The sequence below is a fragment of the Rhipicephalus microplus genome, chromosome 4, assembly GCF_043290135.1.
Source record: "Rhipicephalus microplus isolate Deutch F79 chromosome 4, USDA_Rmic, whole genome shotgun sequence".
Classification (NCBI taxonomy): domain Eukaryota; kingdom Metazoa; phylum Arthropoda; class Arachnida; order Ixodida; family Ixodidae; genus Rhipicephalus; species Rhipicephalus microplus.
Genome location: NC_134703.1, coordinates 107,054,421 through 107,073,367, shown reverse-complemented (window position 1 = coordinate 107,073,367; position 18,947 = coordinate 107,054,421). Strand labels below are relative to the sequence as shown.

Below are 18,947 nucleotides of genomic sequence, written 5' to 3'. Positions count from 1 at the left end.
TTTTTTATACGTAACATTATATAACATTTTTATAACATTTTGTATAGCAAAATGGCCAGTTGAACCTACATTACAACTATGGCATGGTTCCTGGATGGCAAATTGTACCCAGGTGCACTTTCACAAGCTAGAAATTCTGCTAGCTACACAAGCTGAAGGTTATTTATGTACATTTATTACAAACAGCATAACTTGAGTTTTGTAATACAAAGGGAAGGCAGCAATCCTACAGGGGTCAGACATAAAGAAACAGCAGCCTTACATGTTTTGTTCTTAAAGGTTTTCTTGCAGATTTTACATCGGTACATGCCCCACTAGCACTACAAACTACATACACGACACGGTTCTGCACGATAGTCATCAATTTATGATTCAGTACAGAAAACAGTTGCAGAAGGTACACAGCCACAAGTGTTTCTACATTGTCTCTCGACACTTAGGCCATCAGCTAAGCATAAAATTTAATTTATAGCCAAAAGCAATGGCTAACAATTTATAGCCAGACACAACACTGAAGCTGGCATCCGATACAAACTGAGAACTAGCTAGAAAAATGCTCATCCAATGCAAAACGAAACTTTGCTGGCATGATGTACATTATAAATTTGCTCAAAGGCATGAAAGCATTACAGACATTATGTAGCTGAAGTAGAATACAGTTAAGCAGCACATCGTGACCATACAAAAAAATTCCAAAGCAAAAGTAAGTAGCCTCAGTTTCGTACTCACATGCCACTGTTCAAGACAGAAGCGAAAACATTTCTTAGTAATGGTCTTAGTCACACCGACAAGGCTGCACTTAATAGCCCCGATACTATGCATTGCAAGCTTGCCACATCAACAGCAGGAATATGTGAAGGACGGCTATTGAAAGAATTTCCTAAAAGCTTACTTTGCAATGCTATTCGAACGAATATTACATGAATGCTCCACAGGGGTGGGGAAGTCAATGTAAAAAATACTAGATTCCCACTATTTAAAATAACAGAATAAGCAACTGTTTCAGCAAATGCGAAGAGCAACAATTTAAACACGATACGTGTGAGCATGCTGTCTACTGCAGATTCTGAGCCAAGAGATGATTCCCTGTAAAAAGATTTTAGCTCAGGGAATTGAAGGCATGCCCTTTAAATGCTGTTTCAAGAGATCACGGCACAGAATGTACGAAAAAACAACGTACGCACCGCTTTTGTGGTGCCTTCTATACATTATCAGCTTGCAAATAAGACTCCATCTCACACCTAAAGACATGCCCAGAAGGCTGGTACGTATTGCTCACAGTATGCATATTATAGGTTCAAGAAAAAGGCATAAAAAAAAACTTCTGAAATGAAACAGCAGCGAATGAGGAAATGAGGTAGCTCTCCAGGGGAAACTAACTATTCAATACCCTGAAATATCCACAGTTGCAAACGTGCCGTGCCTTACTTTTCACACTACACTTGTCACGAACGCAACAATTAAAAGGCATACAAAAATGTAGCACAGCAGAGACCAGGCATAAACCTTATCCATGCTGCCATGTTGCAAGGTACATCACCCACTACAAATGGCTAGGTGAAATGCATAAGGTCGACATTCACAGCACGAGACTGGAAGACTTGCAAGTGTACGTCAGAACAGAGACACCACTTCATGCCAAACGTTCGCGAACGTTGTGCCAGGCCCGTCCAATACCTTGGAACTATGTGTTTGTCAACATCGAGAATTACAAAGTTCGTGTCAGCTTTATTTTTCTGCTGATGGAGATGAGACTTATAAAGTTGGCATTAAAAGTGAGATTCCAATGCCAAAAGCTTAATCTACTTTGGCTGAAAAAAGTTCACTTGAATGAACCTCTACAACAGAACTGCCGATAATTTATTTCTTTACCCCCGATACGATTCCTTCCTTACACAGCCAAGTGAACCTCATTCAAGGCTTTTATAATGACATTACACTGCATCCACAAAAGCTGGGCAGTCTGCCATAAGTTGCAGAAATACAGCGCACATTTTCCAAAATGCCATTCAGCATGACACAGCAAGGTGCAGTCACTGTAAAACAGCAGTGATGTGTGTAAGAATGATGGCTGAAAACTCACCGTTTCACTGTCGTGTAGCCCTTGTTGTGAGTCACCGAGTGAAGGCTGCGACCCCTTGTTCATCCAGTTTTTAAGGGGCGTCGTTGGGCAAGCTGCAAGACGCAAATAACTTCAATTGATCAGCCCCTGTGTAGAATGAATTAATCTGGCTGATTTATCAAGCGCTTAGCTCCATTTGTGAACATATCATCCTCCTAACGAAATGTGAGTGCGGGTCAACATGTTTGAATAGGGTCACAGCTAATACAAGTGAAAAGTTTCCACACTCTCTTTCAGCAACATAGCTGAACAAGAGCGACACGACAGTTTTCACAAAATAGCTGAGCTGACATTGAATGTCAGCCACAAAATGACAAGCAAACACATCCTGTGTGCAAGCTATCGCCCACTGCATATGACTGGCATCCAAAGAGGATACCCAGTATACAACATGAGCTGAATAGAATAGAGAGTATAGATGACCTATACAGTAGATGCTCAGTAAATGGAACTGTTGCCCCTGAAATGCTTGGTTTCAGGCTTGTATTCTGCACCCATGCTCACCTCTCAGTAAACGGAACTCCTGTTAAATGGAACATATCTTCCTGGTTCCTTCAGGTTTCTTTTACTGACAGTCTACTGTATATAGAATGTAGTATATGAAAGGACTAAAAGTACACCATTGACTGCATATGATGTAGTTAAGCACTGCGAAGTCTTGGGCTGACGAGTGCCAAACAAACACGTTTTGTTTGACAAATATAGCAATTTTTCTGCCACTGCACATCGCGGTTGCGCTGGCGTTGTTTGACCCAAAGTGTTCCTACATTTACACAGACTCAAGAGACGCAATTAGAGCTTACCGATCGGGCAACCTCACTCGAGAGGCGGCCTCCATTCTAGAAAAGAGGGCTTGTACAGGTTATCATGTTATCACTTGGTTCCCCGCACACATGGGGAAGAACGTCCTCGAAGACTTCCCAAATCTCAACAAGCTGGCCAATGATTGTGCGCGAGAACTTATGCGCTGTGACGGTCTGGAGGCTATGGTGGGGCAGGAAGGAACTCAGCAGAACGATACACTACTCACATTCAATGAAATAACCATGCATTAACAACTTGGCAGAAGAACCTATCCTCTTCCTCACGTGAAGCTCAGCAGAGCACAGTCAGCCACCTTGAGAATGTTGCAGACAGGGTCTTTTCCGTCGCAGAGATTCCCAAGTAAAATATACGCGGACGTTGACCCTAGCTGCCCTGACTGCAATGAAACCTTCTGCTCTATGACTCAGATGCTCTGGCGATGTCCCGCGCTGCCTAACAACCATCTCTCAAGCGAAGCCGAATGGGAGGAGACCATAAGAAGTATGGAAATCGGCAGGCATATCCAGACAGTCCAGAGGGCCCAGGAACGGGCCGAGCGTCACAGCGTTCTGTCCTCTACGTGGGCGTGGCCAGCGGTTACAACGGCCCCTCATTAGAGGGTCCTGCAGTAACTCCTCCAGTTCTATTAAAGTTCGCTGTCTGTCTGACTGTGTCTGATGAATGAATTGTACAGATTTTGATGGACCAAAAAGTGCTCGAGCAGTCTACTTATAACAATCCATACTGGTCAAACAATATAGCACATGATGCATAGCTTCTTACAAGAGAGAGAGAGAGAGAGAGAGAGAGAGAGAGAGAGAGAGAGAGAAGAAGAAGAAGAAGACCGAGTTACAACGGGAGGTGAGCAAGATAGTGTGGCAAGCATGAGGCAAACAGCGAGGTACGGCTTAAGTGCTCACCGATGTCTCCGCTGGAACTGGACTCGGTAAATGAAGGTGTGCCTTCCGTGTGCGTGGGGGTAGAGCCTTCCACACTGTGGGGGGGAGTCCACGTCAGGTTTCGCACGGCAGATGGCCCCAGGGAGCTCACGCTGCCACACCGCACAACACCAGGTGTTACACACAGATAGAACCCCACATCTTTGCCGCCTGACTCACTATTACAGCAGACAACGACGCAGACTACTCAGGTAGCATGGCTGTCAATGTCTTACCTTGACCGTTTTTTTAAGAGCAGTTACTTTTTATTGTTTATGCTTTTGATAGGATAACTAAACTTAAAGCTGTTGTTGGTGCCAGGGGCCAAACGGTAGATTTACATGTAAGTACGAAAAAAGTGAAATTGTTCGAAATGCTTGCTTATTTGTTAGATATAAATAATGAAAACAACAGATAATTAAGCCAAGTAGAACATAGGGTACATTATCTGTAGTTTCTTTTTTAGCTACAATGTAATGATATTGACCTCAATCCAAATAAATTTCAAGGAAGACAATCACTCGTTTCGTTGCTGAATTTGGAACCCACAAACACGCTCGAAGGTTGTGAACACTGGATTTATATCCCACAGACAGAGAGTGGTTTCTACCCTTTTTAATTCTCTTTAATTGAGGTAACAATATTATCTGGGGTATTACATTCCAAAACCAAGATATAATTATGAGGGACACTATTGTCAAGGGCTCTGGAAACTTTGACCACCTGGTGTTCTTCGATGCGCCGTGACATCGATCCTTACATGGGTCTCTACCATTTCACATCCACTGAAAAGCAACCATTTCAATTGAGGTCCAAATCATTACCCTACAGTAAAAACAATACAGCCCTCTACATTTTCCTAGGCTTAATTGTCTGTTGGTTTCATTAAATTTACATGAAGATGCTTGGGAACACATAGTTAATCGTGCCCTGTGCAGCAAATGCGAAATGCGGCTGTCAAAGCAGTTCGCCGTATGGTTGGTCATGACATTCAAGATATGGCTGTGCCCACAGCCTATCTTGGAGGCAATAATCTTCTTGAGTGAGTTGCTGAGGAGACACACTAGGTGGCATGTGTGCCGGCACACTGTATTGGCACATTCTATGAAATATGTTTCTGTACGCTGCACATGTCGTCGTGTCAACACTTGAAGCGACAATTTTGACGCGGCTAATGCTCATCATTCCAGCCTCCCGAGGTGTGCGAAAACCATAATTTGATTGCAACGCATGCTGCAGTGATGGACACCACGTCAATTTCGACCCCCCTAGTTTCCTTGATGTGCGCACAGTGCCTGATACACAGGCTTTGGGCAGGTTGGTATCTAGGGAAGAGTCTCGATTTCGGGAGACGTGAAAGAATGCTGTCGCTAGCTTTGGGATACCAGAGGGCTTGCCCTCCATCTTATAGACAAAATAAGCTACCCCCAAACTACAGGAAGAGTCGGAGAGCTAGCCTCTGCAGCGTTGCCTGCTATGCATGAAACAAAGCTAAAAATGCCCCAAAAGCTAAATATCGAAGAGAATGGACCCACTACCTGACTGTTTCGGAGGCTCGTATGGTGACAACAGTGGCGGGCGAACGTAGCACAACCGACTTTGGCACATGTTCCGAGTTGGATTTGCTCCGCTCTGTGCCAGCGGGGTGCGAAGACAAGCTCAAGGCTTCTTTCATCATGGCTGCCGTTTCTGCATCGCTGAACTTGAACACAGAGTTCTTCTCTGATGCTGGCAAGTCCGAGTCTGTTTGGAATAAACAGGAATGGGGGGCAAAGGCAGAATTCCACATTATCACAGTCTTCAGCAACACCCTTTCATACAACTGCGGGAGTAGTGCAAATGTGGTAGAATAACGGATTCATGCATGCATCTATTATATAGGCTTGTACACTATGCTACAGGCACTGGGATAAAGCAAGCAGGGCAATTAACCAATATCTGTAGCCATCACGGTTAATTAACCTGTATATAAATGCCACTGTTAATTCTTCTATGAAACATACCTTAAGGTAGAATGATCTGGTGTGGACAGCAAAGCACCTAAGCATTTCTTGAATTCTACCTCATCACTTAGAACTGCCACATACCTTGCGAGAAAAAATGCCCCACAACACTTTTCCAATGAAATTTTATTCATTATATAGGGCAATCACATGCTTCTGCATGTGATCCATGCTATCAAAGAAAACTGCAAAAAAATTTGGCAGGTCACATGCTTATGTGAGAGTCAAGAGTATAGCAACGTTCATGTAAATGTTAAGGGGCTCTACAAAACTTTTCAAAATAACCATCAAATGGCTTTGTTAAAGTTTTTTGCTACATGAATCGACTGCCGCAAATTTTTAGATTATGTCGAAAGCACGAGCGGAGATAAGTGGATTTGTCGCGCGCCTCAAGCGTTTTTCTCCTTTCGTACCAGAGAGCACACTGAAAGCTACGCAGAGAAGGGAGGGGGGATTGACTAGGGGTAAGAAGTTATGTCCATTCGTCAGTGTGTATCATGGCCTTGAGCACTTTTTTTTTCTCACTGAACGCTTGGCTTACTTTCAGTGTGATTGCGAGAGCACATAGACACATGGTGGCACCCTGCAGCGGCTATGGTAGCTTATGGTGCTCAGATCATGCAGTGGCCGTGGACTTCATGCTTATGGCATCATTCGAAGAGTGAAAATAGAGTGATTTCTACCTGACTTTCAAAACTAATTGTAAATTACAGGCTGCGTATTGCGCTATGTTTTGTTCAAGTGTCCTCAGGAGCCTCAACTACCTATTGGCAGGGTTTTCTGACAATGTCAAAAAAGCATTGCAGGGCTCCTTTAAAGTAAATTTTAAGCTAAGGATGGAAAGGTTTGTACAAAGTGATGTAATTGAAATGTAAACTCATATAAACATAATTCTAATGATGCAATTAATACGCAATCTTTCTTGGTCTATAATATGACGAGAAAAAATGCTATTATTACAAGAATCCCATGTTTACTGGCTCAAGTTGCCTGTCAGGGTATACACCCAGTGACTGCGCAATTTAGCAAAACGGCCTCTGCAAATCGGAACATGAGACAATCAAAATTTTGCTTTAAAAAGGCCTTCACACACGCATCCGCAAATCCAGTGCATGAGACAATAAAAAATTTGCTTTAAAAAAGCCTTCACACATCCAAGAACATCTTTCACTTTCAACTTGTCCTTAAAAATACAAACAGAAAAAAACTAAACACACACACACACCTCTACTAAGCTCACTTAGTTTTATAGTCAACTGTGCCTCTGGGGACTAGTATTGTGCTTACTATAAAATGTAACAAGGCTGCTGGGAATGTGTAGGAGTTCAAAAATTTATAGCATAAAATAGCATAGGACTGGAATTAATCTGCTCTGAACTGATGCATTTTGCTTCAATGAAGTCCATTAGTGCTCAACACGAAAATTGAAGCAATGGACAGTGCATCTTTTGAAGTGTAGAAAACAGCTTTATTAAGGACTTGCAAAGTAATCTTACAAATAAAAGGCAAACATTGCAATGAGAACTGTCTGTCTATGCAGAATGCTTCAACTTGAGAAATTAAAGAGAAAAATAGAAACAGACTCATGCTTAAATCTGACTCAAAATGTGGCATCAACAAATTCCTTGAATTGTGAGTAAATACTTACTTCAAAATGATCATAAATAGTTAAAAAAAAGCAAAATAGGTTAAAAGACTTCCAAATAAAACTTGCCAGTTCACACTGACAAATGAAGCGGAAAGATCGTGACACGTCCAAAATAAATGCATTGTGACTGTTCTAATTATACACATGTAAGGACACTTCTGCACGAGAACCACAAACCTTGTGGCTTAAACGCACAGTACGCTAACAAGTCTTCGTGCCATCAATCATCACAGGATGCTGCCATGTGAAATGGCACGTCAAATATACATCACACACCGAATAAAAGCACATGGATTCAACAGCTATAAGTTCGTACTGTTCAAATAATTATACAAACAAATCAAGTTTCATAAATGCGCGTTTAAATTATGATTTGAAGCAAGGAAGCAATTGCTCAGAAGCTCGTGTGATTGCCAATGCCAAGAAGCAGCACGTCACTCGGCATTTTCAGTTTCTGAAACCAACCACTACATGCAATGTAAATAAAATTATATGAATTTCCTGACAACACTAAGCTTAGTAAACGACCCTGTCCATCCTCCTTTGTCATAGTCACTCGTGCCAAGTGAGACGGTGTGTATTGCAGGCTGCTCTGGAACTGACATCACATTGTTGGACGAAATCTGTCTAGATATGGACACTGTATCACTTTGTATGTGTCTAAGTGGCCACTTCTCTAAACGAAAATATTGTCTACGCAGACAAATCTACCTTAAGTAAATAGGTGGCCCGTGTGCACACATTATGTGATACATAGGTGACAATACAGTAAAACCTTGATAATTCAATAAATGCTGTAGCACAAAAATATATTCCAATTAAATATTAACTTAGGGATAAAACACATGAAACTTTGTTGTACAGGCACATATATAAGCAGTGCCTGTTTATAAACCGTTCTGTTTAAAGCACTTGCAATTGAGAGAATGCTTGATTGGATGGTTTGCAGTGATCAGGGCCATATTTTTGAACTTACATTCCAGAATCAAGTTCCACAATCATATTGCAGCATGGGCACTCCTGATTTTTTGACCAGGCTTGATGCATCCAAATTACATCGATATCAAAATCATCTTCACCCTTATTGGCTAAACCAGATTGGCCAAACACCAAGAGGCCAATAATGAGTACCTATATGTGCCGCCAAGTCAATGTCCTCGTCACCAATTTTTTTGCGTAAAGACACCGCGCGGGCTGTGTGCTTCCAAGGCAACGTGAGATTTGTCGAGAAACATGTCGTATCCTCCAGCCAGTATGTTTCAAATTGACAACTGCCCGATCAATAGCTCGGCTAACCTGTCATATGGAATGGACAGCAGGAACAGTTCTTTTGCAATTTTTATCGTCATGAATTTCAGAGCTGTTGGGAAGTCTCAACTGAGTCTGACACTGTTACTGAGGTGCACTTAAACATGTGCTGGTGAGAAAAACTTCAAGAGCTGTTAGAATGACCTAGCTTTCGAAATTACAGGCCAAGGTAAAAATATGCTACAGCTGTTCGAATTGTCAATCATTCTTCCCATGTCAAATAACACAAACTGCCTGAATCATGCAATTCACACGTAATTTGAGATAACATGATCTTCAATTACGGAGACCTTACTGTGTGTCGTGATAAGATTAGGCACACGGCAGTACTTTCAGTTGGCACCTACTGTAGGCATTATTTCAATGGTGTAGTCAACAGTGATAATAACATAAAGTACCAACATCATAGCAAGGACGTTTCGCAGCTTTAAGTAATAACAATTTGCACACTATAAGAGTTACAATGCTTTCTAAGCATATATATAAATGCAAAAAATCAATTCCGCAACAGTAGAATGACATACTAGAACACGCACTACCAAGCATGAACAAAGAGAATAAGTGAGTAACATGAACGGCGATTGCACATTTAAATGTTATCGTACTGTAAAAAAATGTGACCTTGCACAAAATAGTTGTTTCTTAAGACAACTATTTCTAGAAAATAAGCCACAGCATGGCCAGCAAAACTTTCCATATGTATAGCAACACTAACTGTAATTGCCCCTATGTATTGGGAACACAAACTCTAAGTGGGGACATGAGTCGTAACTTTTCCCCCTGTAATATCTACCAGCTAAATGTACGCTGTTGAGCTCAAAGCCCATTGTGTAATATTGTACAATTGCACAAACCCTAGACTAATTGTTTGCTTTAGGTGCATCACACACTTAAAAACGTGGACTGATATGAACATCTAAAAGAAGTACATAAGTACACAACAGCTTATCCTCACAGGCAAGACAAAAACAGATAAGCATTCAAATATTCAGAACATAGTGTAATGACATGATATGTTACTAAGAAATACAGGCAAAATGGAAAATTCTTTGAATATCGAGATTTGGCCTAAGTTTCTGTTGGCCTACTATCTCGGCGGACGCATATAGCGCTAAAGCCGAAGTCTTAAATCGGATACCACACATCGCTACACATTTACACAAACATAAGCTGTGCTGGGCTATGCACAACTTACACACTGCGAAGCTTGCATAAAAATATGCCGAGACATTTCTGTTCCATGAAGCCGACCTATCTGTAAATGGCAAACTGGTACGAACTGCGTCCGCAACTGGCAGCAATGGCCAAACAAGTTGCGGCGAGAGGTAACAGGAGATATTGAAAATAGAGTCCACAGGAAAGCATATCACGTGGCGCAGCTCTCCCCAACGAGCGACGAGAGTGGGCCCGGGATCTCGGTCAAATCGCAGACTTAGCAGTCGGGGGCGGCGGCGGCATCAGCTACGGCTGTGGCCCTCGCCATGGCTTGGCGTTGTCCGCTGCAGCTTTCCGGGGACTGCTGCTAAGGCTGCTGCTGTCGCCTCCATTCGTCAAGCACGATCAGGCTGCTTCTCTTGCGAGCTTCACGCGTGCCACAATCGATGCACAACCATGAAGGGCCAGAACGCTTCCCGACCACACATAAAATGCACTCTAACAAATATGGCAGTAGCAATGCAGAGACATCTTTGCAACTAAAAACAGAACACAGAGTTAATGTTCTAGAAAATATGGGGCTGCCCCTGAACAAACAAATGCGCCTGATTCTTCGAGATCTCTAACAATGCAAGTGCTCTGTTTTTATTTGCCAAGACCTAGCATAACTGGACAAAACAATGTCAAACCATTCTGTATCGAAGAGTGCCTTCACTTTTGCAAGAACAACAAGCTTTCTGTATGGGCAGTGTTCTTTAATTTGTGTTCTCTTCACACACATACAAAATTAATAATAATAATAATAATAATAATAATAATAATAATAATAATAATAATAATAATAATAATAATAATAATAATAATAAAAGGCCAGAGTGTGGTTTTTGCCCTTTCCAGGTCACACATTCTATTCAAGGCCCGACACCTAATGCCGCTATTGTCAGCAGCTTTGGGAAAGCTCGGCACCACTATTCACAGCACAAACTAAACATTGAGGCCACAAAGTAAACATTGAAAAATTCATTACCAATTTTTGCGCATTAACTTCAGTTAGCGATACAGCAAAGGGAGTCACCTATAAGAGAAAATTGGTTTTGGATAAATACCTTGATCTTTGCCTGGTGATGTGTCCGCTTCCGTTTCCTCCTTGATGACATCTTGTTCGTTGGCTGAAACCTGACGTGTTCTCCCTGGAGCTCCTTTCCTTTTTGAAGGCGAGTGCTTCAGTGCTGTGTGAAAAAAATGGGGGAGAAACATTGATGAGAGAAACCACACGAACAAACAGGATGCCCCTGCAAGTAAAGAAGGTAACAAGCAAGTAAACGAAGAGAGAAACAAAGGAAGAGAAAGAAGAAAAGCTTGTGGATAGGTGAATATGGAATTCCCAAGCAGAAGCAAGAAGAAGAACAACAGAGCAGGCTTTCGTGCAGCCTTCTACGCACTAGGAACGATGCTCCAGAAAGTTTTCGAATAAACCTTTGCCCAAGAAGAGAGGGCAAAAAAACTATCGAAAGTGGAGCTCACAAGACATGGCAGTTATGAAACTTCTTGGTCCACCAGCATGTAAAAAACAGAACGGGTCTTTTGAGACAAAAGTGTCAGCTGGACGGACACGCTACAATGCAAGAGACAGCATAACTGCACAATTAAACATGAAAAACTACACACAGTTTTCAGCAGACGGTTTTCCTAAGTTCCCTCGCTACTAGTAGTTAGTACAACAGACCTCTTGCATGCAAACAGAAAGGTGACACTTCAAATCAAAGACAGCAAGCAGCAAACCCAATCCCTACAATTTTGTATGGAATGTAGGGATCGGATTGGACTGAAACTAACTGAAATTCAAGCTAAATTTTTTTCTTCACGAAAGCCGACTTTAATGAGCAAAATTAGGCTGACGTTCGAAATACGCTCCATTCTTTTATACAGATCTTTCGTGATTAAGTGCTGCCCATTCATTTCCGAGCTCTATTTCACAAGCACAACTAGCGTTTTGCTCTTAATCCTTGACAAATTTTAAACAAAAAGGGGCCTTTATGCATGTTATGTATTCATTTCATGTTTGCTCATCACACGACCTGGTAATAATTCAGATGTAGTGAAAACTATGGGGTACCTCGATATTTTAACCTGCTGCATTTTCATCAGCACAGGTGAGGCATATGTAGTGCATAGTGAGCACTTCACAAACAAACACATCTTTTAAACTTTTTTAAAGCTACTCATAGGTCTCAGATTCTTGCACTGCAAGTGAACAGCATTTTAATATCAACACCAGAGGTGGGTGGTCCAATAGTTTACACAAAGCAAGCTCTTCCTTTGATATCATGCTAGGCTTGCCATCAATTCAGGCTCCTCCAAATGGTTGCACACCTCACACAAGATTATATGTAGCACACAGCTTTGATGCAGTATTTCCTGTAGCAATTTTATCACATGATTTATTATGCCTAAACAATAAATACTGACAACTCATACAAAAAGAGCAAGCATGAGTAGACAAGGACGCATAGAACAATAACGGCAAAAATAATGTTCTAACAATCTGCCATAGCTTCCCAAATGCATCGGAAGCAACAATTGCAATGATAATTGTAATCCTCGGTTTATGTTACATCTACTGCAGGACAAAAATCTTTCCAAATGATCCCAACTAAATTAAGAAGTTTATAAATAATTATGATATAAAAATAGGCCTTTTCTTTCGCTCTTTCTTTTTCATGGGCTTAACATATTCTTTAAATTACCTTTCACAGTTACCTTAGAACCAGAGAAAAAAAAAATCCCACTGGGGCATAATATTACACGATGCTGCCAGGTCCCCCTTTAAACACGTGTCGTGAGACGGTGTTTTTGTTTTTACCAAAACAGACATATCTCTGCTGAGACACTTGGTGCCACTAAAGTCGACGAGATCATGTGAGAAAATGTACACTCAGCAAATGCAGAGTAGTCATCAAGATCACTCTAGACCATGCTTCACTATATGATTGCTAATATGGGCAAGGCTGCCATATTACAATGGCACAAACAAGACTCAAACTACGCAGACGTTAGCTTGTTCCGCAAAATACAAATTACTCTGCAGTGAACCACTCAAAAGAGCATCTAGTCATGCAGTGTGGCACATGCATCCACGTGCAGATCTTGCGATAAAATGTCCAACGAACGAGCTACCTTTTCTTGATCACACACAAAAAAACTTGTTTTTGTGGCTCACCACAACACCGAATAAAAAGGATTTATTCATCTTTAACGTTAGAACCACACCCTAGTCTTGAATCTTAGTACCAACTAGCCCAATCTGCCAACCTTCTAAGCTGAATGTTAGGTTTACTTTCTTTCATTCGTGAAGTGCTCGCTCACACGATGTGTTCCTGTGCCTCTAGCATAACCTCCAACCTATCATATTTTTCCACGCTTAAGTGTCAGAAGTGTGAAAATGCTGCAGAAATGACTGTCATAATATGTTAGCCTATACATTAACTGAACGCAGTTGAATACATAATTATTCGCTATATTGAAGAGCTGTAGGGTCCCCTGAGAAATAGCAAGCACAAGTAGGCCTGTGCTACATGTATATTGAAGTCCTAATCACCTCTACATTTGATATACTAAACGCTGTGCCCTACAAGCACACTTCAAAGCTTGCTTGGATATACTTCACTGCAGTAATATGAAGTGCTGAAAAAAAAAAAAACCTAAGAAAGGATATAACTGCGGTGTTTCAGACACTGGGTAAAATCGATCTTTCAATGGGAACACTTGTGAGAACCTGTCTACACATTTTTCGAGGTGACAAGAGCACATAACAGCAGCGGAACACCTCATGCCATTTTAACCATTAAGGAAGAAGCTAGTCAAGCTGCATGATGCTGAGATTTCAAATAGGTTTGGGTTGAAGCTTTTCTCTTTCCCATTCAGAATAGATCTGAATGGTGACCTTCCTTGTCGAATAGAGGACAGCCAGATTGCTTCGATAATACGAAAGGCCTCCCTGTCTGATACACATCTGCTACAGGAAGGCATGAACAAAAAAAAATTTTATGCACTTGGTGCAGCCTTCCAAAATGCAAGCTGGCAGAAATTATCACTTTTTCATGACCTCCAGGTAGGCCGCTACTCGTGCGAATGTGTCACTTGCCAAGTTAGGAGGTAATAAGACCGAAATAACCTTCTATGCCATGATCATATCACGTTTCACAATGAAAGTGCATTGAAACTTCGTGTTACTATTTTATTGAAACTTTGTGTTACTGTTTCACGTTACATTCGAATACAATGTAAATTTCATAAAAAAAAATCTGATTTTATGGACTACTACTTGGTTGCCAGCGCAAGCAGTCATGGAAGCATTCAACCTCCATAACGTTAATTGTTGCACGTGAAATGAAGCACACAAAACATACACTGAAATGCACATGATAAGTGTAGATGTTACTGCAACGTAGCAGCCACCCAAACAGCTACAACCAAGGGTTGAAAGAGTTGACAGTTACCAATGTGATATGAATGCAGAAGTATCAAGATTAACCATTGGACAATGCTATATGAAAGTGAAGCCGAACAGAATTCATCGTAATCAAAATCAATACCTACCCTGTTAGCCGTAAAACACAGCATTTATTTCGTTTGCTATTGTTATGACCTGCAGTACTGTCGCTGACACATAACTTAAATGTGTAGAAGCGAGTTCTGGTGCTTTTTCTACTTTGTAGCACTGTTTCAAATGTTATATCCCTGTCACACTGGACATTTTAATGTCATTCGATTGGATGCTATTTGTATCTAATGATGTTATGTGGCTGATACACAGCAATATATGATGTCATTAGAATGAAGTTACAGTAGCCTCTCATTAAATGAACCCTGATGGGACCGGAAAAATGCGTTACACTAAACAGGAGTTTCGTTAACTGAGAGAAAAACTGGGTTGCAGCATTCAAGTCAGAAACAAATAATATAAAAGGCAGTTGTGATATTTACGTAGCAATTCCGTTTAACAGAATTCTGTTTACTGAGAGTTCATTGTACTTAAGCAATCGAATGAGTTCGCGAAACATGTTTGCCGTCACAGTCAAACTGAATGTAGCACACTCTACTCCAAAGACTACTTAAAGGGTGGCATTTGGCATTCTCAGTATGAACCGCATTCATGCAAACATGCTACTAATGTTAATATTTTAAGGCATCACTCAATTTAACAAGGACAGGTGTACACAAAGCTGTCCCGAAATGCTTTTACTCTTCACTTCAGTGGCCACTGGCTTCCGGAGTTGTAGGCCATAATGTAAATAGACAGACACTTCTGTATCTCTGTGCACATCTATGCATGTATATGGAGCAATGGCATTTGATCCATGAGCGGAACGAACCCTGGTGGAGATGTTTGCTCTCATGAGGCTATGGCAGTTCTGTTGCAATCTATTTTCCCCCATGGACATCTGCAAGACCATATTTCAAAGTGAACAAATGCGGAGCGCTCTGGGCTTTTGTAAGTGTGTGGTCACACTGCACGTGTACGTCTGTTACTTCACGTTCCAGAAGACCTCAATAGATGCGATATGTTTCTTTTCCTGCCCCCTCCTCTCCCCATCACTATGTGAATGCCTCAAGAAACGCAACAAACACATCTTGATTCTTCATTGATCCCAGGATCAAGTCTTCGTCTGGCTTATGCACACTTTTTGCCTTGCCAACAACAAAACCACTAAATGCATTACTTGTTGCAGCTTAGCGTCGTCGTTCAGTGGCTCTGCCACGTCAGTCATGTTGCTTGTATTTATAGTACTAGTGCCCATTTTATGAGCTGTGGCAACTGGCTAAGCAGATTGTCTAGGCTTATGTTGGCCACATGTTCTGCGATATAAAATTTCTTCATGTTTTTGAGCGAAGCGACTTCCTGCAAGTCCTTTAAAATAAATAGCTTCACTTTTCTACCACTCTACAGCTACCTTCCACAACTTTTCTGGACATTTTTTTAAAATAATTGACATTTATATCATATACAAATGACATTACTTTTTTCTGTGTAGCACCACCACAGATCGAATGGCATTTGCTGCAGCAAATGACATCTGCACATAATGACATAAACACCTCCAGTGGCCCAAAAATTTTAGTGACATTTTTGTTCCCTAATATGTTTTACTGCATTTGGTTCATGCAGTTCATCTCGGGTGACTGTGCTAATGACTATTTAACTTGCATAAATTGCTTGCTGTCATCATATCTCAAGTTGGCGTCCTGCTGCCAAGCACATTTTTAACAATAAATGTTGTGATAACACTGAAAGCAGTAAACTTGTTTTTGAATTGCGGGAAAATATTCACAAAACACAACTAAAAACATTGATATGCGCTTTTTGTGTAGATTTCAATAAACTTCAGAATGTTATTTTGCATACAGCTGCAACTTCTCATTCGGTAGCGAAAGTAGACTCAATGCTTGACTGAATTGTGAAAATGCATTTTGTGGTAAATGATGTTAGGTTTTCAATGCCATTAGGCATGCTCATGTGGAAATGTACAAACATCCTTACAATTCTAAGGCACATAGCAGTACATGTGTGCTTCATAGCACACATCTGTCACACATAAGTTTTTATCTTTAAAAAGCAACAGACTAATACCCCAGTCACACGGCAAATGTCATTTATTTGTAATGTCATTTGTTTGCTGTCACACAGAGAAACTAATGCCATTTGATGAAAACAACATTTTCTGTCGAATGAGTTCCCGAAACACATTCGCATTCGCATTCGATTTCGGACTCAATTAGTAGTCCCGACACCAGGGACTTTTTTGGGTGATGAGTGTTAACTTGTGCATACAAAACATTTATTATTTGGAAATATCTTATTCTTTACTAGATCAACATATTACTGGTTTCATGACATAATAGCACTCATGAAAGTTTCTTTAATGATAATAATAAAAAATGTAGAGCTGCTCTCAACTACAGCGGCTGGACGCCGGCCTCGGTTCATTTTTTCTCTGTAGTCGTTGTTGCCTCTATCGCATATCTTGATCATACGATTGCATGTGTTGTGGTGTCCCAGGTGGTGACAACACAAACTCGCTGCTGCAGTCTAATTTCTGTAGCTGGGAAGTCGGTCATGCTTCCCGCTTCAGTTCACTGCACTCACGCCTGGTCATATCGTCGACCATGTTGGGTTTTCGAGTGTGTCACGCAGCTGTGGCAAGTTGTGTAAAACGAGCGCGTTTACATTCTAAGAGCACCTTTTTGTCCATAAAAATTATTTTTGTGGATATACGCATGTTACATGCAAGTTTTAGTATATTCTTATTTCTCCCAAAATCCACAGCTCCGGACGGCAAAGGTCATAGTCATTATTTTAAAATGTGGTTTGTTTTTTGTCGTGTGACAGCACGCAAGTAAAAGGACATTAGGTTCGCTTGATGTCATTCGTTGCAAATGACATTAGATTTGCTGTGTGACAGGGATATTAGATAGCTTCATAGGCTCCTTTTTTGCATTAACTTGTTGCATGTAATGAGCTAAGTAGCCTAATTAACTTATAATGAATAAGCAGAATGCTATGAAAAAGCAGCCACAAGTGCCACTTACTGCAAGTCTGCAGCTGGTAAAAGCATGAACTTAAAACATCAAACAGCTCTTTGCTTGTTCAAAATTATGTCCAAATACAGAAGAATATTTGTAATTGGGAATCACTTGAACAGAATTGCGTTCCCTATCATATGCCTCTGTTTTAGTTGGTTTTGTGTTTGACTGCAGCATCCCTGTGTTCCCTTGTGACCACAGTAGATACAGAAGTGAAAAATAATGTCTTTGCAATCGACCTGACCATTACTTGCTTCAAACTGTCTCGCCCACTGCACGCCTACTATTCATAGCGAATGGTACAGCTTGTATTTCGCCTTCCACCTTGCCACATTGAGGAACAATAATAATGTTCTGTTTTGCCAGATGCACTGTACTTGCAGCTCTCATAAGCGTTATCAGATAAGTGCACTGGGCTGCCCCAAACTTAAAATTATAGCATACTGTAGATTTGACTTGTTTCTGTTCTTTCTGTTTCTTTCATAACTTATAAGCTGTTAAAAAGCTGTCGATTAGCCAAAATAATTGGAATGGACCAATGACAGCTGAGCCCAAAGCTTGACTTCTTAATTTCCCATTGAGGAAATAGCGCTGCGAATTCTTACAGCAAGAAACAATACTGTAACTACTGGCGATGATGGGAGAGTTGCTTTAAAGGGGCCCTGCGACATTTTTTCAGCATGATCAGAAAACACAGCTGCTTGGTAGTCGACGCTTCTGAGAACATGCGACCTGGAATTAACAATCACTTTTGCAAGCCAGCTACAAATCGTTCCCCCTATTTTCTACAAATGATGCCATATGCCCGAATGATAGCATCATATACCAAAATTCACGAACGTTGGCTGATTTGAACACAGTGAACATAGTCATCGAGACCTCCATGGAAGGCCACTAAGTTCCCGTGTGTGCGCTCGCGGTCATATTGAAAGCAAGCCCTGTGTAAAAAAAAAAAAAAGTGCCCAACGTCACGAGGCACATGGGACATAACTTCTTTCCCCCTTAAAGGACCCCTGACACCAAATTTGGGAACTTGAGATGCTTGTGTTGTTTGAGTCTTCCATGCGGGGGGCACCTCTTACCGATTATTAGTGACGAGCGTTGGCTTTAAAATAATTTATCTTGGTTTTGAAATAAGGGTGCGCGCTCATCCAATTATTCATTTTCAGTGGTTTGACGTAGACAGGGGGTCCCCTCAAGACATCGCACAGGAAAAGCAAGTATTTTTGGTGTCAAAGAACATTTGTACGGCGCACACAATACTCCAACTGGCACCCGGCAGAGACTATTGTTCGTCACCCGTCTCGCTAGGTTGTCGGGCTTTTCTTTTTTCTGAGGGCGCAAAGCTCAAAGCATCCACATCCTTTCATTCTCCACTACCCGCG

At 41.2% G+C, this 18,947-nt stretch overlaps 1 protein-coding gene across 11 annotated transcripts in view; it reads right to left on the bottom strand.

Annotated features, from left to right (window-relative positions):
• Window positions 1-18,947, bottom strand: part of LOC119172807 (phosphatidylinositol 4-phosphate 5-kinase type-1 sktl) — a 93,008-nt gene that overhangs the window by 14,147 nt on the left and 59,914 nt on the right. For 3 of the 11 annotated variants that reach the window (XM_075893454.1, XM_075893455.1, XM_075893459.1), the window contains exons 14-18: window positions 11,085-11,207; window positions 5,403-5,607; window positions 3,847-3,977; window positions 2,084-2,175; window positions 578-735 (exon numbers count right to left, since the gene is read on the bottom strand). In XM_075893454.1, the coding sequence (XP_075749569.1) occupies window positions 610-735; window positions 2,084-2,175; window positions 3,847-3,977; window positions 5,403-5,607; window positions 11,085-11,207 (677 nt within the window). In that variant the 3' untranslated portion in view covers window positions 578-609. Of the gene's footprint in view, window positions 1-576; window positions 736-2,083; window positions 2,176-3,846; window positions 3,978-5,402; window positions 5,608-10,235; window positions 10,405-11,084; window positions 11,208-18,947 lie in introns of those variants that run through there. The other 8 variants (XM_075893460.1, XM_075893458.1, XM_037423955.2 and 5 more) reach the window with 5 other exon arrangements.